General features: G+C 35.6%; 1 protein-coding gene across 3 annotated transcripts in view; it reads left to right on the top strand.

Moving 5' to 3' along the window:
* Window positions 1-24,825, top strand: part of PRKG1 (protein kinase, cGMP-dependent, type I) — a 1,234,550-nt gene that overhangs the window by 1,088,479 nt on the left and 121,246 nt on the right. For all 3 annotated transcript variants that reach the window (XM_021072187.1, XM_021072188.1, NM_001044574.2), the window contains 1 exon segment: window positions 22,520-22,594. In XM_021072187.1, coding sequence (XP_020927846.1) covers window positions 22,520-22,594 — 75 coding nt within the window.

Raw genomic sequence — 24,825 nt, 5'->3', positions numbered from 1 at the left:
TGTGGTGTAGATCACAGACTTGGCTCAGATCTGGCCTTGCTCTGGCTATGGCATAGGCTGGCTGGCAGCTGTAGCTCCAATTCGACCCCTAGCCTGGGAACCTCCATATGCCACCAGTGTGGCCCTAAAAAAAAAAAAAAAAAAAAAAAAAAGCATGCTCAGAAAAAAAGCTGCAGCCTAAACATTATCTTCATCATTATCTGGAGTGATTCTAAAAATCATGAAAATTGACCTAAAAGAATATTAATCAAATGGAACAATCTATTGTATTAATAAAGTTCTTGAATATATAAAATACAACAAAGTATCTTTAACATAGCCTGTCTAGGAGTCCATGAAAAGAAATAATACAAAAGTAAGTACATAAGTTACTTGTTCCTTGGTTATGCAGTGTTTAGTTCTTCATTGGCATGGTAAGTTATTAATGACACAAGGAGTTCAAGTAAGATAATTCATGTTTTGACATGTTGAAATCATTGTTAAAAATAATAATGTAACTAATAGTAAATATTCAAATAGTTACATATTTTTCCCAGGAAATTAAGATATAAGTTAGAGTCTCAACCCTACCCCTGATTTATTGTGTAACTTCCAAGATGTAGCCATACTGGTTATGAAAACTGAAACATTTTCACATTGGTTGGTAAATAGCAGAGATATATGGTATTTCCTGTGTATTTCTCCCATCCTCTGCTGCCTGGTCATCTCATTCCTCCTCCAGGAATCTCAGATCTCTCCTTGATCCAGGAATTAAAAGGGCATATCTGGCATACACCACAACCATTGTCCATTCTGATTAGTCAATACTGGCCTCTAATTATTTTTGACTATCACCCTTGGTAATGTCAAACTGAAATGATATTTTAACACCAGGAGTTTTCAAATTTGTGTTTTATCAAACACATTGTTTAAATAAAATAATTTAGAAAGGAAACAGATGAACTTTTTTGATTACCAAAGAGGTAAGACCTCTAGTCTACCCAGGATTCTTCCCTCTCTACCTCCAGATCACTCCAAGTGATTCCTAAGGTCCTTCATGAGACCCCCGCTCCCATCTGAGTCACTAAAATGATTTACAAACCATGTACAACTAACCCTGCCATCCATGACACTCTGTGATACTAATCACATTTTGGAGCCAGTTGTGTTCTTGAGAAAAAGTCCAGGGGATAGAAACCAAAACCTAGCCTAAAGAAATGCAGTTTTCAGGAGCATGAAATGATGAGATTGGGAAGGTGTGTCAAACATCAGATTATTGGGCATTACAAATGAGTCTTAGAAATTAAGGTATCTCTATAAATCAGAAAAGCCTGGGTGATTCTGGTTCAAGTGTTTAACACCCTTGTGTAGAAGAGACGTATTAATACCATATAGTTAAAAGAGTAGCAAGACTGTGGCATAACCACTAGTCTAATGATTAGGAAACAACTCATTAAAGTACAAGACTAGCCCAAGATCTATACCAAATAGAGTAGCAAACAGGTTATCAGGTTACCAAGAAAGACTAGACTTAGAAAGAAAAAAAAAAAGTTACTGGAATTGGTAAACTGAAGACTGTGTCTCAAAACCCAAAGTGGAGCCTGGGTATTAAAGCTGAAATTAGAGCCTGACTAGGAAATTTTGACATTTATTCATTAAAAAAGATAATAATGAATGCCTGCTTCCTGTGTCAGTTACTTGGGCTACTGAGATGAACAAGACACATATTCAATGTAGATTTGAAAACTGAGTATGTAGGACGACTTCAATTTTATTAAATTTTTGTTTGTTTCTTTACCAGTCCTGGTAGCAAAACCTCCTACCTGTCTATTCACCCTATCCTCCACATGTAGCCTCATTAACCACATCTGCATCAATCTCCAAGGGTAGTGCTTCTGATCCTGGACTCTACCCTGATCTCCTCTTAGCTTTCTTGCTTATGGTGGGTTGGTTCCTCCTCCAATCTGCTTGGCTATAGCCATTCAGATGTTCAACTCCAAGGTGAAGGAAAATTAAATGAAAATACTGAATCTACTGAATCCATGCTCTAGGCTTGGTAGGACAAGGAATGGACCAACCAGGCAAGAGCCTGGAGATCCATCTATATGAAGACTTACAATACCAGAGGAGATGGAAACATACAGAAAAAAAAAAATGGTATTTATTGAACTTCTCTCAGGGAGGGTGCTGTAGATGTTTCTGATAAGCAACTTGGTGGGCAAGGCTCGCCAAGGCACATAAACAGAAGGAATAGATGATCGCTAAACTTCCTAACAAAAATGCTGGGTTAAGTGTAGAAGTTTTATTTTCTGAGTTGGGTATGTAAATATGAAGCTATAGCTGCACAAGTTAAACCGGGGTAGGAAAACTTTTTTTCTGTAAAAGTCCAGATAGTCAATAATTTATGTTTTGTGGGCCAAGTGGTCTTTGCTGCACTTACTAAACTCTACCATTGTAATGCAAAAGCAACCAAAGACAATAGGTAAATAAAGGAACATGTCTTTGTTCCATTAAAGCTTTGTTTAAGGATGAAGAAATTTGGTTTGCTTGTGTTTTTTTTGTTTGTTTTTATTGTTTTGTTTTTGGTTTTTTTTTTTTTGCTTTTTTAGGGCCATACCCACGGCCTATAGAAATTCCCAGGTTAGAGGTCTAATCTGAGCTACAGCTGCTGGCCTACACCACAGCCACAGCAACTTGGGATCCAAGCCACTGCAGCTCACAGCAATGCCAGATCCTTAACCCACTGAGCATGGCCATGGATCAAACCCACATCCTCTTAGATACTAGTCAGGTTCGTTTCTGCTGAGCTACAATGGGAACTCCCAAGGATGATGAAATTTGAATTTCATATTTTTAGAGGTCAGGAAGTAGTAGTCATCTTTTGAAAACATTTTTGTTCCTGCCACTTAAAAATGTAAAAATTATTCTTAGCCAACGACTATCCAAGAAACAGTCAAGGGACTACATTTGGCTTGTGAGCCATAACTTACTGACCCTGGACTTCACCCATATTAAAGAATTGAGTGCTGCCCCCCAGTGGTCCTGTTCTGATCTTCCTCCATGCTCTGCTCAGCCTATCTTTTAAATCAAGCAACTACATAAAGAATACTGATTTTAAATGTCTTCCAGATGGTCGTCCTGATGCCATCTGTCAACTTGCTTTCCTCTCCCTGACACCCCTCACTGTCAGTTCCCTTATCCTCTTCTCTACTCTCCTACAAGCACTACTCTCTCCTATTACACCCCCAACTCCTTCCTCCTGCCCCCTCCCACACTACCTTCTTCCCTGCACTTAATATTCCACTCTTGCATTCTCTAGGACTTTGCTTCAGGCTTTGCATTAATTTGGGTAGTAACTAATTAGAGATTAAGATGATTCTTTGCAAGAATTACTTGGATTTTGATGACATATCCCTGAAGTATGAAAAATCATGAAATCCAGAAGATTTTAGAGTTTCAAGTGTCATGGAGGGAGAGGGGACAGTCCCTATGAGAAGGATTTGGTGACAGCAGAATATTTCCAGCACCATCCTAACCTCACAGTTCTAACCAGGTCAGTCCCAGGCCCAAGCACGCAGTGGAATGTGTTCCATTTAGGTCACCTGTGTTCTTGTCTTTATATAGTTGTCATTCTTTGTCCTCATGAGAGGGTTATAGGGACTCCACCTGCCACATAGCCTGTGCTTAGCACCATCCTGATCTCTACCCACCAGATACTAGTAAACTCCTCCACAACTCCAATGTGACAATAAAAACTGTCTCCAGATATTGCCAAGTGTCTCCTGAGGGGAATCACCCTTGCTGGGAAGGACACAACTATGGCTTGTTAGATGGCAGTAAAGTGCTCTGATGCCATGCCAGTAGAACTTGTGCCACAAGAGTTCCAGGGAAAGCTGTTCACAGCAAGGAATGGAACCACCTAAGGGAAGTGTACTGGGGAAGCTGCTGGCTGTTATTTAGGGATTCAACAATGTCTTTGGAACTTATAAGCCAGTTGAGTGAATGAATAAGAAAAATCTGTGAAAAATTTTAATTTTTGAATCTGAAAAGTCAACCTTAATTTTTTCAATTAAGAAGGCAATATTTGAAATTTCATATTTGAAATTCTCTTTAAATATTTTCTGTATGGTGTTTTTGGCTCCTTTGGGAGGAAGGGGATTACAGTGCTTTTTGTGTTATAAAGATAAAGCAGGGTGGAGAGAGGCCAGGGTCAGTTTCTGACAGAAGCTGATTTTTAACAATTAGTTAAAAAATCAGCAGTGAAATCATTACATCTGAAAGTTGACTTCTGCTTTAGATATTCACATTACTTTTTTAGTTGAGTTAAGTGGTTTTGCTTACTTTAGTAGGTACACTTCCTGGTAAGAGAGTTATTATAGACCCAGCAGGTCATAAAGATCTAAAACTTTCATTTTCTTTTCAATGTGTCTAGCAGTTGGTACTTATTTTGAAATTCATAGCATTGACACATGAATTGGATTATCATCAGCTACAATAACAGTGAAATCTTATTCCCAGACTAAGCTTTACTTACAAAGGAGGACCTTTCAGAATTGACTCTTTTGAATGAAGAGTAATTGTCACATTGTGTACCACCCTGCTACAATCATGTAATTGAACTAATATTCAAACAGAAATCACACTAGGAAAGGCAAATCATGATTTGGTAGTTAATAAAGATGATGCCATCCTCCTAGGTGAACAAGAGATCATGTATTTTAATCCAGATGAGAAACCCATTTGGGCTAAGAGGGAACTTTTCTTTATTGCATTATTCTTACAAGCTTGTTTTTTTTCTCTCTTCTTTGTTTTTACATTTTTATATAGTCAGCCTCAGGTGATTACAAACAATAACTGCTCATTGAGAACAACTGGTAAGCACAGAAAAATATAAATATAATCCTGCCACTCAAAGGTAGCTGCTGTTATTATTTTAGAATATTACCTTAAATAGTGACATCATACTGCCTAATTTTTTTCCTACTTTGTCCATATACAAGGGGTAGCATAAATAATACATATATACATACACATAAACACACATACAGAGAGGTAAGTATTCTTAGGTGGAAACTAAATGAAGGCCTAAAAAAGAATTAAGTCTGCATGTCTCATCAACCCAACCAGACCCAGGCTTGTAATCTCTACTTTAACAGACCTCCACAGGTGGAACAACCAAGCCCATGAAGTGGGTGACTTCCCAAGAACAAAGACAGCCCCAAGGAGAGAGTTAAATTTTATACCATGATCTCAACTGTCATCCTGGACCTATAGAACTCAGCACATGACCCCCTGCCTATAATACTTGATTCTCGGAGTTCCCGTCGTGGCGCAGTGGTTAACGAATCCGACTAGGAACCATGAGGTTGCGGGTTCGGTCCCTGCCCTTGCTCAGTGGGTCGACGATCCGGCGTTGCCGTGAGCTGTGGTGTAGGTTGCAGACGCGGCTCGGATCCTGCGTTGCTGTGCCTCTGGCGTAGGCCGGTGGCTACAGCTCCGATTCAACCCCTAGCCTGGGAACCTCCATATGCCGCAGGAGCGGCCCAAGAAATAGCAACAACAACAACAACAAAAGACAAAAAAAAAAAAAAAAAAAAAAAAAAAAATACTTGATTCTCCCAATGGCTGGGGGCTCTGAGTTCCTCTTTCTCAGGGCTCCTGGCCACTGTGTTGGTCAATAAACCCTGCTTGTGATCTCAATGCTCCAGCCTCTGCCTCCTTCCTCCCACTGCCCTAGCAGGTATAGGCAGACAGATATACAGATAGACAAATTTGCCCTGTCATTGATTGAACGTATGTGCCAATCACCAAGCTATTTGAAGTGGATGGATAGATGACAGGTATACACATACAAACATACATACACATATAATTATTCCCATAACAAACATACAAAGAATACGGAGCAAGGCCATGGATCAAACCCACATCCTCATGGATATTAGTTGGGTTCATTAGCACTGACCCACAATGGGAACTCACTCTCTCTGGAGGAACCTCAATAATGTTTTCAATAGTAGCTGCACCACTTTGTAATCCCAGAAACAGTACACAAGTGTTCCCTTTCTCCACATCCTTTAAGACTTATTATTTATTGTCTTTTTGATGATTGCCATCCTGACAGGTATGAGGTGATATCTCATTGTGGGTTTTGGTTTATGTTTTCCTATAGATTTATGATGTTGAGTATCTTTTCGTGGGCTTATTGGCCATCTGTATGTCTTCTTTGGAAAAATGTTGTAGTCAAGTCTTCTACCCATTTTTAAAATTTTTTTTAATATTAAGTTATATGAGCTCTTTATTTTAGATGTTAATCTCTTATAAGATATATTATTTGCAAATATTTTCTCCTATTCAGTAGGTTGTCTTTCCATTGTGTCAATGGTTTCTTTCACTGCTCAAAAGCTTTTAAGCTCAATTAGGTCTCTCTTGTTTCTTTTTGTTTTGTTTCCCTTGCCTGAGGAGACAAATAAAAAAAATATTGCTAAGACATGTTTGGAGTATACTGCCTGTTTTCTTGTAGGAGTTTTATGGCTTCCAGTCTTAAACATTTAGGTCTTTAATCCATTTGAAATTATTTTTGTATATAGTGTGAGAAAATGTTCTAATTTCTTTTTTTTTTTTTTGCATGAAGCTACCCAGTTTTCCCAGCACCACATATTGAAGAGACTTTTCCTGCATTAAATGTTTTTGCTTTCAAAAAATATACCCATTTTTAAATGGTTACCTAGAACTGTTGTACAGTTGACTCCCCATTGGCAACATATGAGGACAACCGCAGCTCTACAATCTGATAGGCTTGATTTTTTTGGTTGAAACAATCTTAAAAGACATGATGGAGTAAATCAGCCCAGGGCATGAAATATGTCATCATCCTAGAAGGGTTAGTTTGACATTTATTCTTCTCTTTTAATTGATACATGGAGCTTAGTTACTGACAATTAAAACTTGGAAGATAGTTCATTGTTTCACAATTGCTTCTTTGTCCTGGAGAAAGATAAGCACATTTTAAAGGCCTTGAAAATAGTGAGAGTATAGTAAAGCTCAAATACCCTTTTCCTGAAATGTCAGAAGTAAATGGTAAAGGCTAACAAGGCACCTGAAAAGGAAGGATAGACAGGGAAAAATAGAAATTAACCAAGTGGCTAATTAAAATATGGATCAAAAATGCTGATGTGAAAAGTCCCTAATTTATAGATGATACAGACAGTGGTGGAGAAGAAGGGAAGAGTTGTCATTGTGTGAATTTTATCAATATGATGCCTTTATTTTTTTTGCATAATTTTGAGAGCTTTATTTCTTGTATTTACATGAAGTAACTGCCAGTAGGAAAATTTTATTCTATTAATACAGAAGAAGGCAAGAGTCATACAACTGAGCCATCCCATTTCCTGTACAATGTTAATGATAAAGCAGATAATTTGATAAAACTTTAAGAAATACACCTATAGTATTCAGTCATTGTGTCTATGTCATTTGTTAAAATGTAAAGCATTAAATTGCCTTTTCCTCTCTAATTCTATATTTATAAACATACTCTTTTAAAATTGGAGTATAGGAATTCCTGTCACGGTGCAGCGGAAATGAATCCAACCAGGAACCATGAGGTTGTGGGTTCAATCCCAGGGCCCACTCAGTGGTTTAAGGATCACCATTGATGTGAGCTGTGGTGTAGGTCACACACATAGCTTGGATCTGGCATTGCTGTGGCTGTGGCATAGGCCGGTGGCTACAGCTCTGATTAGACCCCTAGCCTGGGAACCTCCATATGCCACAGGTGCAGCCCTAAAAAGACAAAAAGACAAAAAAAAAATAATAATAAAATAAAATAAAATAAAATTGAATTATGGTGGATTTATGATGTGTCAGTTTTGGGTATATGGCAAAGTTATATCTATATCTATAGCTGTATCTATCTATCTATTTATAGCTGAATCACTTTGCTGTATACCTGGAACTAACACAATATTGTAAATATAAATATATATATATATATAATTTTTCAGATCTTTTCCCTTATAGGTTATTATAAGCTACAGTAGCTCCTTGTTAGTTATCTTTTTTATATGTTGTAGTGTGTATATGTTAATCCCAAATTCCTAGTTTATCCCTTCCTCACCCTTTGTTTTAATACTCTTTATCTCAGTTAATCCTCACAATAGTCTTGTGGGAAAAGATGACATTAGAAAATCCAGGAAAGGAAACTGAGAATCAAACAGACTCAATGACTTTTTCAGAGTCACATAGTGGGATTAAAATTCCAGAGATGTCTGATTCCAAGATCATGATCTGTTTAGTATATTCTATTTAAACTGTTGCTTATATACCAACAAATTAGGTGTTAACTAGCAAGCTGGATTCTGTTGGGGGAGTCTTTTCAAAAGAGTAGAGTGGGAGAGATTGAGGCAGAGAAACCAAGCATGATGCTTTTGAGGTAAGAAAATGTGTCAATAACTTGAATAAGGCAATGGAAGTGGAATTGACAAGAAGGAACCAATTCAGGAGAGATTGATGAATTGGGTAAAAGTGAAGAGTCATACACAACACCGAGATTTCTAGCCTGCATCACTGGTTAAATGATAGATGATATCATTGAGACAGACAACTTAGCCACAAGTCCTTTTTTTTTTTTTTTCTTTTTTCTGCTTTTTGGGGCTGCACCCATAGCATATGGAAGTTCCCAGGCTAGGGATAGAATCAGAGCTGTAGCTGCCGGCCACAGCCACAGCCACAGCAATGCAGGATCTGAGCCACATCTGCAACATACACCACAGCTCATGGCAATGTCGGATCCTTAACCCACTGAGTGAGGCCAGGGATCAAACCCACATCCTCGTGGATACTAGTCAGATTCTTTTCCACTGCACCACAACAGAAACTCTTTAGCCCCAAGTCTTTATGGAAGATAGTTTAATGCAGTCATGACTATATTGGAGGTGAGATATGCATTTGGCACTATGACATGATGAAGTATGGTTCTGGATAGAGATATATAGATTTTAAAGTCATTGGCCTGGGGATCCTAACTGCAGCCTTAAGAGTAAATTTTACTATCTAAGAGAGCTTAAAGAAAAGTAGAATTAATATAAGAACTAGTGTTCAGTGAAAACCAGTCTACCTGGGATCAAATCCTAGATTTACCACGTTCTAGCTCTGTGGTCTCAGGCAAGTTACATAATCTCATAAACTTCATCTCTTGTTTCATGTGCTCTACCTTCACACGTTGACCATTCTGGAGACATTTTTTATTGTTCCAATTGGGTTTTCTAAGGGCATCTAGTGGGTACAGGTGGGGGAAGTTGCTAGATATTCTACAACATACAAGATAGGTGCTATAGTAAAGAATTATCCTACCCAAAATGTCAGTAGTGCTGAGTTTGAGAAAACCTGCTATAAAGCATTTATAAAGTAGAGATAATTGTACTTACCTCCTAGAGTTTTTGTGAGGTTTCAGTGAGATGATGCAAGTAAAAAACAAGAATAACATGCAGTGAACCATAAATACTTAAGAAAGATAATTCAGTCATTTGAGTATAAAAAGAGGGCAAAGGACAAAATTTGGGTAACCTTTAAGAGACAGGAGAAGAGTTCACATTGGGGCTCAGTGGAAATGAACCTGACTAGTATCCATGAGGATGCGGGTTTGATCCCTGACCCTGTTCAGTGGGATAAGGATCCGGTGTTGCCATGAGCTGTGGTGTAGGTCACAGATGCAACTCAGATCCTGCGTTGCTGTGGCTGTGGTGTAGGCTGGTAGCTGTAGCTCCAGGTTGACCCCTAGCCAGGGAACTTCCATATGCCTCAGGTGCAGCCCTAAAAAGCAAAAAAAAAAAAAAAAAAAAAAAGGAAAGGAGAAGAAGTAGCATGTAGCATAGATAGCATAGAGGAGGATAATTAAAAGAGTTAAAGATTTTTTTTTCCAGATTTCTTTTTTTTTAATTTATTTTTATTGTTATTTACCCAAAAACACTTTTTTTTCCCCACTGTACAGCATGGGGACCCAGTTACACATACATGTATACATAATTTTTTCTCCCATTGTCGTACTGCGTTGTAAGTACCTAGACATAGCTCTCAGTGCTACACAGCAGGATCTCATTGTTAATCCATTCCAAGAGCAATAGTTTGCATCGTTAACCTCAAGCTCCCAATCTCTCCCACTTCCTCCCCCTCCCCCTTGGCAACCACAAGTCTATTGTCCAAGTCCATGATTTTCTTTTCTCTAGAAAGGTTCAATTTGTGCTATAGATTAGATACCAGATATGAGAGATATAATATGGTATTTGTCTTTCTCTTTCTGCCTTATTTCACTCAGGATGAGAGTGTCTAGTTCCATCCATGTTGCTGCAAATGGCATTATTTCATTCTTTTTTTATGGCCAAGTAGTATCCCATTGTGTATATATACCACATCTTCCTAATGCAGTCGTCTGTTAATGGACATTTGGGTTGTTTCCATGTCTTGGCTATTGTGAACAGAGCTGCAATGAACATGCGGGTGCATGTGAAAGATCAAGGGAAAGATAGAATGGCCTGTGTAATAGCACAAGTTTCTGCATCCTGACTTATAGCCAGAGAAGACCAGAAGGACCATCACTCTCAGGTCACTGAGGATGGGAGATGGAAAGAGACCACAGGAATTAAAAGCAGATTAGTGATTATTTTTAGGTAAAATTCATAAGAATAAGAGTGAAAGAAAACTAAGAATAGAAAGCTAGATTGCAGTAGGTTGAGACTTAACTGAAAATGAGGATGAGAAATAGGAAATGCAGTTGTTTTAAGCTGGCTATTTGGTCACAAGGATAATTCAGTATTTTAAAATTGGAGATACCATTCTGTTTATAAATTGAAAGGGAGGGAAAGTCTAAATGAGACAGTGGAACAATAAGAACTATTATACTTGATGGAGCAGAAGTCTAGAGGAGAAAGATCAAAGAATATGTGATTAGGAATAAAGAAGAGGGAATTTGCTTTACAAAGAAGTTAGGGTGCTCTCTCTGGGAGAGAAATACCATGATAATGTCATTACATGTTGGTCCAGGGAAAGAAGTGGAAACCAAGAATTTATGGTTCAGGAAGGGAAGTGGAAACCAAGAATTTAACTTTTAATGAACCTCTCAAAAGCTACAAATGAAAATGATCTTAAATTTCCCAGATATACAAGATGTATTTTCTAGATTGCTGTTAATATTTCTTCATAAAAGAAATTACCTTACAAGGTAATCAAGCTTAAATGAGGCCATAAGGGCAAGGGCCTAATCCAAAAGGACTGGTGTCTTATAATAAGTGGAAGAGACATCAGGAGTGCAGGTACACAGAGGAAAGGTCATGTGAGGACATAGTAAGAAGGGGTTTTACATCAGGAAGAAAGGCTTCACCAAAAACCCACCCTGCTATCATCTTGATCTTAAGCTCCCAGCCTCCAGAACTGTGTGAAAATAGCTTTCTGTTGTTTAAAATATGTAGTCTGTAGTATTTTGTTACGGCAGCCCTAGGAGGTTAATACACTTCCTACTTGGAACTTCCACAGATATAATACAATAGAAGAAATAGGAAGATCTGTTTAAAAAAAAAAAGAAAAAAGTAGTTCTCTTAGGGAATTGGATTGACCACAAAGGCAGAGAATGAGAGAAAGCGGATTATCTGATTCCAAATTCATGTCCCAGCTTTTAACCAGCTGGCTTCCATGTTGAGAGATAAAAGTGGTGTGAGTAATGGTTGGGATTGTGGGTATTAGAGTCAGGTTGCCTCCATCCAAATCTCATGTTGACACTTACTAGTTCTATCTATGACCTTAGGTAATTACTTAATTGTGTCAGCCTCAGTTGCTTTTTCTATGAAGCAAGGTGAGCTCTCATAAAATAGTTTGTACAATTTCTAACACATGCTAGTTATTATTTTCATGTTTTCCTTGATAGTTTTGTTATTACTAGAATTTCCAATCATTAATTTGTGACATTAAAGGTTATATCTTTTAGCACCTAATGATTTTTAGCAGAAATAAAAAGAGTACAATAGATCAGAAATAAAAACTCCACTGACAGGCTGATTTTTTTTAAATGTTATGCTAGAGACTAACATTGTCTTTGTTTAGTTTCAAGGCATAAATAACGTAAGCATTCTAAAAAGATATTTTGAGATAGGTTTATTGTGCCATCATAGAATTTCATTTTCAACTTACTTTAAAAAAATCAGTTACTTTCATAGTATTTTATGTTCCCATGCCAATTTTCTCAGCCAAAGTTTTCTTTCTCTTTTTTCAGCCAAAGTTTTCTAGAGGCAATTTTTATTTATTTATTTATTCATTTTTAGTTTTTTGTCTTTTTGTCTTTTAGGGCCGCACCCAAAGCATATGGAGGTTCCCAGACTAGGAGTCGAATCGGAGCTCTAGTCGCCAGCCTACGGCAGAGCCACAGCAACATGGGATCTGAGCTGTGTCTGTGACTTACACCACAGCTCAAGGCAACGCCAGGTCCTTAACCCACTGAGCGAGGCCAGGGATCGAACCACGTCCTCATGGATGCTAGTTGGGTTCGTTAACCACTGAGCCATGACAGGAACTCCTAGAGGCAATTAAGCAAAAAGTAGATTGTTTCAACTGATAGCTAATATAATTGAGACAGCTACATAAAGCAAAATATATGGATTTTTATTGTTTTTAATAAATGGCCCACTTATTTTTTGACAATTTAGATTAAAATATTATATGATTTATAAATTTTAAATAATTTCTAAGTAGATAAATTTGAAAAATATTGGAATAGATAAAGTATCCACTGTTGCCATAGATCTGGCTTTGAGAATAGGAAAATCTGGGAAAAAACTGAACATTTGTGTATTATTATTGAGAAAAGACATCAAACTGGTCTTAGAATTGAGAATCTACTGAACTATGATGAAAGGTAAATAAATGATTTAGTATTGATATTTCATTTCCATTGAGGGAAATGAATTGCTTTAATGAAATTAATTGGTTATGAATGAATCATCATCATTGGCTTTGATGTCAAAACAATGGTGGTATTTTGGCCCAGAAAATCAATGGCAAAGAGCATAAGTCATAATGTCTACTTTGCTTAGTATGTATTTGATATATTCAGGTAAAGAGAGTTTTTACTACTTAACTTAAAATAATTGGTGAGCCACAAGAAATCTGTCCACTACATGGACTGTCTGATTTAAGTATAGTTGGGAAGGTTCTTTCCTTAAGGAAAGTGAAGTTTATGAATTTGGCCTGCTAGGGAACTCTATACTTAGAAGCTAATTTTTCTCTATAATGCAAAAGGCATTATCTACCACATGGGATTTGACTCTAATCTATTCTGCTTTTAATTGAAAATGAAAGTTATGCTACATTTTAAAATTCTTTCTTTTACTTTAATTGCAACTGGGATTCACAGATGTAAATTCCATCATAGTCTAAAATATATGGTTCAATGATAATTCACTGAGTGTTTCAAACCACTTTCACCTGTATTTATACCAATGTATATCTTCATTAGGACTCAAAAAATTTAGATGAGGAGTTTATTTTAACTTAACTTTTGTCCTAAAAGTTTATCATTCATGTAAATGAATACTCAAAGAAGCACACCAGATTTTCAACATATGCCTTGAATTTTAAGTAAAACTTTTCTTCAGAATCCTTAAGTATTTTCTTATCTTCTCCTGGTCACATGTAGTGAATGAATGAGTGAGTAAATGAATGAATAACTCCACCCATCTATCCATTAAGTCGTTTCAAATTTCTATTATACGTCAGGCAAATATTCTACTTTCTATAGAGTTATTGATGAATAAGAGAGACTGGATCCCAACCTCATGGAACCAATTCCTGTGTCAGAATGCTAACAGATCTTTAAATAAATAAAGTAATTTTTAACAAGTGATAAATGCTGGTATGCAAATGGGTTAAAGTGACAGTAACAGCGGTAAGGGTTTGAGGTGAAGGCTTTGCTTTGGCTGGTCAAAAAGGACAGAATGAACTTCTTTACAGAACAGGAAAACCTATCTTAAGAAGACACACTTCAGCTGAGACCTGAATGGCATTAAAAAAAAAAAAGAAAAAAGAAAAAAAGCCATGCGAAGATCTAGAAAATGAATATTCCAGGCAGAGGACACAGGCCCTGAGGCAGATGCAAGCTTGATGTATTCTAAAGTCAGAAGGAGTATAGTAGGAGAAACTAGTCAGAGAAGTCCTAAAAGAGTGACATGATCCAGCCTAGGTTTTGAAAAGACTGCCTAACTACTGTGTAAGGAGGAGAGTGATAGCAAAAACAAAAAAGCATTTCTTATAATTTTCTAGAGAAGGTGGTAGCTGGGACCAAAGGAGAACAGAAAAAAGAGGAACTGTTTCAGGTAATTGAAGGTAGAATTACAAGATTTCATGTTGGATTATGTACGAGGGTGACAAGATAAAGAGAGGAGAATGATTTAGAACCAGGGTCTGCAGTTTTTGCTCTGAAGTGCTGTTGGAACTAGTCAACTCCACTATTACATGGAAAAGCAGCCACAGGCAATATATAAAAGAATGGTGGTGGCTGTGTTCCAATAAAACTTTATTAACAAAAACAAGCTGTAGGCCAAATTTAGTCTATAGGCTCAAGTTTTCTGACCCCTGATTTAGACTAACTCCCTGAAAAAGTAAGAAAGCCCTTCTCTTCTGGAAAATCTATCCATGCAGAGGCTAACAGATGTTATGAGACCCTAGCCCTCCCACATCTGTGTCACCATCCACAACATTATGGGTAAAGCAGAAACTTTGGAGAGAACAGAACAGACCTTTATTCAGGGAACCCCTTCCCCTCTCAATTTCCAAGGCTTCATTTTCACATTAGCTGGAGTAAACCAGTAGACATGTTTGTTTCAGCTTTCTTTACCACCTATGTATGGTAGAGCTCTTAGTCAAATATAGCGCATTGGGTATACAATTGGTAATTGGGTTACAATTAGCAGACTAATCTTAAACTATCACACATTTAATATTACCCTCCTGTGTATGACTTGTATGCAGTTTGTGCTCTCTCACCTCATGAGTTTGATAATAACTCAGTAGGTCTATACTTTGTTCAAAAATATGAATCCACTCATCTTGCCCTTGAATATCTCAGCAATGTCAAATCTAAAAGTTTAGAAACTTGGAGTTCCCATCATGGTGCAGTGGAAATGAATCCAACTAGGAACCATAAGGTTGCAGGTTTGATCCCTGGCCTCATTCAGTGGGTTAAGGATCCAGCATTGCCATGGTTTAGGTCACAGATGTGGCTTGGATCTGGCATTGTGGCTCTAGTATAGGCTGGCAGCAACAGCTCTAGTTAGACCCCTAGCCTGGAAACCCCTCTATGCCATGGGTGCGGCACTAAAAAGACAAAAAGACAACAACAACAACAAAAATTAATAAAATAAAATAAAATAAAAAATACGATTCCAAAAAATAAAAGTATAGAAACTAAAAACTATCTAAACTTCACTAGTTATCTCTTTACAGCTAAATAACAGCTCACCAGTCCTACTTGGAGTAGCAAGGTAGTATACAGAAGATTCTGAATTCAATCATGCTTAGATTAGAATAAATTATATACAGGAATCTTGTATATAACCAAGATAAAATATTTACAAATTCAAAATAGTTTGGGAGGAAAATCTCAAAATACATCTTCTAAAACATAATTTTTTTTAAATTTACATTCTTTATTAGACATAACATCTTCTTAACAATTAAAGATTAAAAGTCAAAAACAGACAAAAATAAAAACTTAAGCCATAGCTACTATAAATTCTTTGACATAAAATTATTAGATAAGCAAACAAATAAAATAAAGAAATTTAGTCACTCCATGTAGGATGTTTTTACATAATCAAGCATTGTCCTATACCATTGTTTTTCCTTCATTTAACTATTAAGTTGGTTATTGTCTAAGCACAAACATAGCCTGAATTTAAATAAGTACTGAAAATATCCAACTTTGAAATAAAATGTCTAGAAGGATATGTGCCAACATATTAATGTCTAACTCAGGGCTGTAGAACTGCAAGTAATCTTTTATTCCTTGAAGTTTTTAGTGCCTTCCAAAATTTCAATATATTATCATTGAAATTAGAAAAAAAAAGTAAATTTTAAAATTCAAAATTAGACCATGTCATTTGACTAATATTATAAGCCCAGTTAATTCAGCAAGCTCTGCCCTAAAGATGACCAACTATATAGACATATTAGACATGAAAACTTGGTTTACACTATAAGAGGTTTTGTTCCACAAAAATCATGATAAATAAAATAGAGTTCCTGAAAGTAATTCTCATCTTTAATTTCTTTGGTCACGAGGCCAATTTGGATCATTGTTCTCAAATTTTGATCTTTTTAAAGTGTATAATTATAATTATAAAATGATCTAAATTAAATGTGTGTTATCTGAAATTAATTTTCCGTAATGAATTATCTCCATGATAGATATGGGATTATTATTACAAAGGAAAGACAGAGATAAATGTCTAACACTTTGGTTTGTGTAATTTTCACTTGCAAATATAAACATATGTGCATAATAAAAAAATACTGATAGAAAACTATTTTCTAATAAAAGTGTCATCGCTTTCTCTGAAACTACCATCATATATAATTTTGAGTAGATGACATTCTTTTTATGGACGCTAGAGCCTACCTTCCTATAAGTATTCAACCATTCTTCACCTCTGACCTTGTATAATTGTTTGTTTCTTTAATATAAGGCTGTGCATTCATTAAGAGTGTATCTTATTCTCTTTGCATAATCAAAGTAACTTGATCTATTTATGGATAGTAGGCATTGCATAAATATGTATGTGTATCTGGATGGATGGATGGAAAAATGGGTGGGTAGATGGATGGAAGGGTGGATAAACTGTAAAAATGTAGAGGTTGGTTGGTTTTATTGTATTTTGGGGCTCAATATACATTACATATATTTATACATTACTTGATAATATAAACCACTAATAGTTGTGACTCTTTCAGTTAAAAATAAATTAATCTAACAAAAAAATAACATGACAAGCACAAGAGCCTTAAACTAAAGTCACAAAGTAAATTAAGAGACTTTTTTCAACTAAAAAAACCCCCAAAATAATGAAGGACAACTCTAAAATCTTGGACTTAGCTAAACAAGTGCCCTGACTAATTTGGGACACCAATTCCCTATTTTCTTTTAATATATATTTTAAAGGCTTTATCCAGAGTTCCCACCATGGCTCAGCGGTTAGCAAACCCAACTAGCATCCATGAGGATGCGGGTCAATCCCTGGCCTCACTCAGTGGGTTAGGGATCCAGCATTGCCATGAGCTGTGGTATAGGTTGCAAACATAGCTCAGATCCTGCATTGCTGTGGCTCTGGCATAGGCTGGTGGCTACAGTTCCAATTGGACCCTTAGCCTGGGAACCTCCATATGCGGCAAGTGAGGCCCTAAAAGACAAAAGACCAAAAAAAAAAAAGGCTTTATCCAAGATTCATGTTCAAGTCCAATGGGCTATAATCATATACACCTATCAAATTAAAAGAGTTACGGAAAAGTTAAGATGATGCTTAACAAACGTTTTGCTTAGTGCCATGAAGTATATGCGATACTTTCTGGTTTATGATTTTACTTTTGACTCCTTTGACTTATAATTTTCAACTATTAAGAACAGATTACCATTGGAAGTTCCCATTGTGGCTCAGCAGTAATGAACCCAACTAGTATCTGTGAAGGTGTGGGTTTAAATCCTTGGCCTCGCTCAGAGGGTTAAGAATCTGGTGTTGCCTTGAGACATGGCTGGGATCCAGTGTGGCTGTAGCTGTGGCTATGCCAGCAGCCGAAGCTCCAATTCGACCCTCAGCCTGGGACCTTCCATATGCTGCAGGGTGCAGCCCTAAAAACCAAAAAAAAAAAAAAAAAAAAAAAAAAAGAATAAAGAGATTACCATCTTATTTAAGGACATAATCAAGAAAAAAATGGTCTAAAAATGTTTTGAAACTTTCTCTCATTGTATTTTGGATTCAAAACAATTCTATTTTGAACATTTTTGTACCAGATCCATAAACAATATAGTTTAATAGGGGCCAGGAGGTCGTGAGAACTAAATTGACTCGTATATATTATTGAACATGCACATCATTTATGAACATAAAAAACTGCTTTGTAAACTGTAAAGTGAAATATAAATGCTATTATTTTTTAGCAGCATGATAATGCTGATCTCTGATATTTGAATGGCCTTTCTAATAATATAATAGCCCATTTCTCTCTAGATGAAGTCTCATCATATCACAACCAAAGAACAAAATTACACACTTTTTAGACATACCGCTGAGTAATCATCTCCCTTCAGAAGGATGTTTTGGCTTAATAGTGAAAACATCTTAATCACTGAAATTATTACCCACTGAGTTACTATTACTATAATGTTCTAAAACAGACAGATTTCCTAGAATGAGAAACACAGCCCCTTAACTGATATTTCTTAAGGAAAATTTCTATAAATACCATTCTTGATGACTCTCCCTCCCTCCTTCTCTTCTTTCTTCCTCTCTCCCTCCCTTTCTTCCTACTCCCTTCCTCCATCCATCCTTCTCTCCTTCCTTCATTCCTTCTTTCTTTTCCACTACTTCCTTCCAAATTTGTATACACTACCAGCCTTAGGCATAAGAGATTTTCCAATTTGGTCTTTTTCTACCTTGATATACTCAACTAATCCCATGTTATCCACCCACTTAAAAAAATTCTGTAGTGACTTTTTGAAATTGGATTTTATACTCTCAAGAAAAGTAGCAGAAAAGTGTCTCACACTTTGTGTGCAATAAGTTTTGCTGTTGAAATGCCCTAAATTACATTTTTGCTTATATATCTAGAGCATATGTGAAATTGGCTATTATATTTTATAGTACTAAAATAGAAGTCACACATGAATTGTGAGTTTGTTTACAAAGAAAGTTTAATGAGTCTCCTATATTTGTTATAACTGATAAATAGTATTTATGGTTTCTACTCATTTAATTGTTGATGTTTTCAAAACTTTTTATTGTAATCCCTTTCTGAATAGAACAACAAATGTCTTCTCCTTTAGTAATCAAGAAATGTCATAGGACCTGAGTAAATATTTTAAAAGGCATCTGATACCCATGGTAATATTTTTTCAAATATCTGTTTGATGAGAGGCCACACAGATGGCAGGTGTTCCTGCAGTGTCCATGAGAGGAAGAGATGAAACAGTAATTAGTTGATACTTGCACCAGAAGTGAAAAATCCTGTAATGCCATCAATTATGTTTATCAAGATGTCTTAAATTATTCATTGATCAGTGCAGAGACACATTGACAGAGACAGTTGTCTGGAACTTATTAATATTGCTTTTTTTGTCCTTTTTTTTTGTCTTTTTTTTTAGGGCCACACCCACAGCATATGGAGGGTCCCAGGCCACTGGTCTATACCTCAGCCACAGCAATGCGGGATCCAAGCCACATCTGTGACCTACATCACAGCTCACAGCAATGCCAGATCCTTAATCCACTGAGCAAGGCCAGGGATCAGAACCTGCATCCTCATGGATACTAGTCAGATTCGTTTCTGCTGAGCCACGACAGGAACTCCTAATATTGCTTGAAAATTCTGCATTTTCTTAAACTTCTAGTTAACTATAATGGTTAACTTATTATTTGCAAAGATTTAGAATATTAACAGAATGCAATTGTTTTATGTTTAAAAAAATGTTACTTGACCAGTATTGCTTTCTAAATAAAGACTACTTATAAAGGACATATGGTTCCAATGCTAAAGTTGAGATTATACTTCTGCATATTTTTATTTCAAAAAGAAATTCCATATGTCTAATCTATAATTGAGAGTATAAATATAAATGTTTTTATAGATAGTTGCCATGCCCCCTTCTTCATCTGTATATGTATCTGTGTTGACTGCTGTGTGTGTGTGGAGGTGGATAAGCAGATATTCTACAATGTGTAAACATGTAATGGCCTATTATTTTGGCTGTGAAAATACTGTTTATGAAATTTTAACAATAAAAGTATTCACTTATGATATAATAAGTTAAAAATCAAGATACTAAATCATATTAAACCATAGTTCCTTTATGATTACATCTCTATAAACCACAACAATAAAACTATGTAGGAAAAAAAGTAAAAAGAATTGCATAATGTTATTCCTATTGTTATTTGTGATTAGAGAACTGAGTGATTCCTTAATTTTTCCTTTCAGTTTTAAAATTTTTTCCATGATAAAAAAATGATTACATACTGTAAAAGTGTTTTCCTTAACATGAGGAAATTTATTTCAAAAATAATTTTCTTTTCTTTCTTTCTTTTTTTTTTTTTTCCTCTTTCTGCCTTTTCTAGGGCCACTCCCGCGGCATATGGAGGTTCCCAGGCTAGGGGTCGAATTGGAGCTGTAGCCACTGGCCTACACCACAGCCACAGCAACCTGGGATCCGAGCCGCGTCTGCAACCTACACCACTGCTCACGGCAACGCTAGATCCTTAACCCACTGAGCAAGGCCAGGGATCAAACCCTCAACTTCATGGTTCTTAGTCGGATTCGTTAACCACTGAGCCATGACGGGAACTCCATCAAAAATAATTTTCTGTCATATCAAGATAATGGGCATTTTGTAAGAACACAGTGTTTATTTTTAATCTAGTAGTAAAAAATAAATAAATATTGGATCATTGGCACCATATAGAAAATTCATATTTTAAATCAAGGGCACTTAAGAAAAAAAAAAGTCATACCTCAGATACTTCTTTTGTTCATTTTTTAAAAATATTTGATAAGACCAGGATTTAACAAACATGTATATAAATAGCTCATAACCAGGTCTAAAATGTTTTGTTTTGTTTACTAATCAGGCTAACCTTACTTTCAAACTAATTGCTATGATTAGATGGTTTCTACTTTTAAAACTCTGTATAGCTTTGCAAGATGTAGGCTCTTCCATTTGTATACTTTCCTAATAGAAATATCAAATTGTGTTTTGATATTTGAAATATAAAATTGTATTTTCAAAAGGTGATATGCATGGTTTTAACTGAACCTAGTGGGGTGAACATATTTTCTTAAGTAAGTCTCCATCCTTATCAAATTTGTTGTCAGTTTGCTCTCTAATTCTTTCCTAACACACTAATCTGCTTAAGATGTTTTAACAAATAGATACTTGGAGTAAGACTTTTTTTTTAAGTCTTAAGAATGCTATCTATTAATATACCCAAGTATATTTGAAAAGCTGTTTTAGTGGTTGTTGCTCTTTGGTTTTACCACTTAATTCTCTTTGGTTCCTCTCTGTTAATGACTTTTCACAATGTTCAAATTTGGTTATATAAAAAAATATCTTAGGAGTTCCCTTGTGGTGCAGTGGGTTAAAGATCAGGCATTGTCACTGCTGTTGCTTGTATTGCTGCCATGGCAGGTTTAATCCCTGGCCCAAGAACTTCTGCATGCCACTAGTGTGACAAAACAAACAAACAAACAAACAAAAATTTAGTATTGTGAAGGACTGGAGTGAGTATTAGAGAATATGGATTATAATCTGGATATGCTCCTAAATTTCAGTCATCTTTGACAAATAACTTTTAACTCTCTGTGCTTAAATTTCATATTATCTATAAAAACAGAAAATCAACCAGATAGTATCTTTTTTTTCCATAATTAAAGACATATCGTACTTTGCAATATAAGCACATCTAGCCTTAAGGAGTTTCTCTAAAAGCAAACTTTCTTCAAGTAATGACCAAGACATTCTATGGGAAGATGGGGAATTTCGCCACATAAACAACAATGCAAAAATTATATTTGAACTATTTTCAGCCATGGGGAGTATATTTATCATTTATTTTATCATTAATTATATCTTTGAAAATTATGTAAGGACTGCTGCCTGTTGCCCATTCATTCTCTTTCGTTTGACATTCGTTAATAAATTCATTACAGAAAGCTTGACACTCTATAGAATACAATTCTTGATTCTTTGGCTTTCTATCTAGTCATTTTTTCATGTCCTTTTTTGTATTAGAAATACTGACTGTATTTAGCTCAGCATTCTAGTTACCCTGACCCTCAGATGAGCTCATTACCCAAGGACCTGAGATAATAGCCTTCATTCCCCTCCCAGGAAGCCCCCAAGTAGAGTGTCAAGCTCCTTTTTATAGGTTTGAAAAAAAAAAGTGTATGTAGAAGTGATGAAGCAACATTTAAATTTAAATCAGCAAGCATCCTATATGTTTCATGCCCATTTTGTTCTTTAATACAGCACACAAAACCATTTGCATATATTAATATTATAGAGGTTTAAAATTGAAATGTAAAATCTTAACAGCACTTAAAAAGATCAAAGAAGTCCCTGCGCTCAGTTTATGTCATTTTCTATTGTGTTTCTTAATAATGTACTAGATGAAATGTCTGAATTCATTTTTTACTATGAATGCTTTTAGATTGTTTAAATGTATCATTGACAAGGTTGTCATTGTTACATGTTTGCAGAGGATTTATTTTAATTACTGTGTTTTTCCTCTGACAGTTCTTTCAAGCATTTGATTGGAGGATTGGATGATGTGTCTAATAAAGCCTATGAAGATGCAGAAGCTAAAGCAAAGTAAGTAAAAATTGGGGGGTAGGTTAATTTTCATTTAAAAAAATGATATTGAATAGAAGTAAGATTTGTTGGACTTAAAGCTCAACACTCTGACAGGAAGAAACTAATTGCTTATGAGGAAAAAGAAGCAAACTAGCCAAAGTAAGTATTATACAGTATGCTGACTTAGTAAGTACGTCTCTCCTTAAACATGAAACCTTAATTTTGTGAGGAAGATTCATCTGGACAAGTGAAAATGGTGAGTTTAAAATCCAGTATAAACAAATGAATGTAAACACATTATCTCCTACTGAAAACACTTTCTGAATGAATGGTGGTTGTGTTCAACAGTTTTTGTGAAATTGTGTGAACAATGATAAGGCTGGAAATATTTCTTCATGTGAATACACCATTAATTTACATTGAACTTTGTCAACAAAAAGATTAATCAGTCGATCTACAAAAGAAATGGAAAATTTTATTACAGCCAAATTTGAGTATTCTAACCTGGGAAATGCATCTCAAAAAGCTCTGAGAACTCTTCCACTTGTTAGAACTCAAGGCACAGTTATATAAGTTTTTGAGACAGAGGACTTTGCCTAAAATTACTGACAGTTTACATAATCCAGCTCTGAGCATCATGTGATCCCTTATAAAAATCAAAAACAAATGTTATCTCATCGAGAAGAATATCATCTTTCTAGAGTTATCTTGTCGATCCTGGGAGAATGTTCCTCTTTATGGCTGAGCAGGTATTTTAGCTGGTTAGGGAAGTTTGGTTGACGCATAATGCAGATACACAAGGCTGTGGGGAGAGGGGAGGCTAAAGGGCAGAGAAAATTTTTGCTTGAATTTTTCTTATCTTGCCATAAAATATGAGTTTTACTTCACAACTTCAGTGTCACTAAGTTATCATGATATAAGATAGTAAGCATCCCATTAATTGCCATTTTTGTGACAAAATACAGTTTTATCTACTAGAATAATTTACTTTTTAAAAAGCCTTAATTATTTTTGACAAAGATGGAAGTAACTTGAGATTGGCTTTTTCTGCAAAAATTTTAGGTAACTTTTTAAAAAAGTACAATCTTTGTAATTTCCCTGTCTTTCTCCCAAGAAAGTAATTTAAATAAAAATAATTTAGGTGCACTATTACAGAGCACTTAAAATTTCAGTCAAGAAGTATTATCAGTAGGAGTTCCCATCATGGCACAGTGGAAATGAATCCGACTAGGAACCATGAGGTTTTGGGTTCGATTCCTGGCCTTGCTCAGTGGGTTAAGGATCCTGCATTGTGGTGAGCTGTGGTATAGGTTGCAGACGTGGCTCGGATCTGGCATTCCTGTGGCTATGGAATAGGCCGGAGGTTACAGCTCCAATTCGAAATTCGACCCCTAGACTGGGAACCTCCATATGCTGCAGGTACGGCTCTCAAAAGACAAAAAAAAAAAAAATTATCGATAAAGATATAATACAGAAGAATTTGATTGCTTGGTCTTGTAATAAACTAAAAAGCAAAAGGAATAAAATTATTTATTTTCCTTGGGAATCTATGATGATTAAAAAATTGAGCTAGAACTAAATAATTACTATAATTCATTTTGACAGACAAAATTCTATTATTTTCAAAGCTGCATAAATATATTCACAATTTCTTCTCTATCTAGTTTGCTTTTGTTTCCCTGCTCTTTGGAGAGGCATAGAATGGCTTCCTGAGGTCAGATGCCAACAGTGCTTCTGCCAAGATTTGCTGAGGAAGTTAAGCCAGTTTTAACACCACTCTTATACTGTGGGTGACTGGTATTAATTTTCTGTTTTTCTACATTATGTTAAAATGTGTATTAATGCTAAGCTTAGACTTTAGTTTCTGGTGTTTACACAAATCATTCTGAGATGGTAGAGGGGAGCCATTTAAGGTAACTTAGTTTTAAAAGTTAGAAAACTTTCTTTGCTATTATTGGATGTTATCACTAGATAAATATTTCCTTGTTATATAAAAGGTCATATTTATAATTTATGTCAGCAAAGTTTTTATTGAGTTTATATATTTAAGTAAGATTACTATATATATCATTTCATATATATATGTATAGTATTATACATCATTTTATATACATTATATGTATATATACATATATATACACACTAGTGATAATATTTAAAATTCATCTAAAATCTACTTGAGCAACTATCTAAATATTTGTTGAGTTACTGAAAAAGTCATAGGTCTTTTAAACGGAAATATTCTTCGA

Source organism: Sus scrofa, chromosome 14, assembly GCF_000003025.6.
Source record: "Sus scrofa isolate TJ Tabasco breed Duroc chromosome 14, Sscrofa11.1, whole genome shotgun sequence".
Classification (NCBI taxonomy): Eukaryota; Metazoa; Chordata; class Mammalia; order Artiodactyla; family Suidae; genus Sus; species Sus scrofa.
This window is presented reverse-complemented; position numbering and strand designations above follow the sequence as displayed.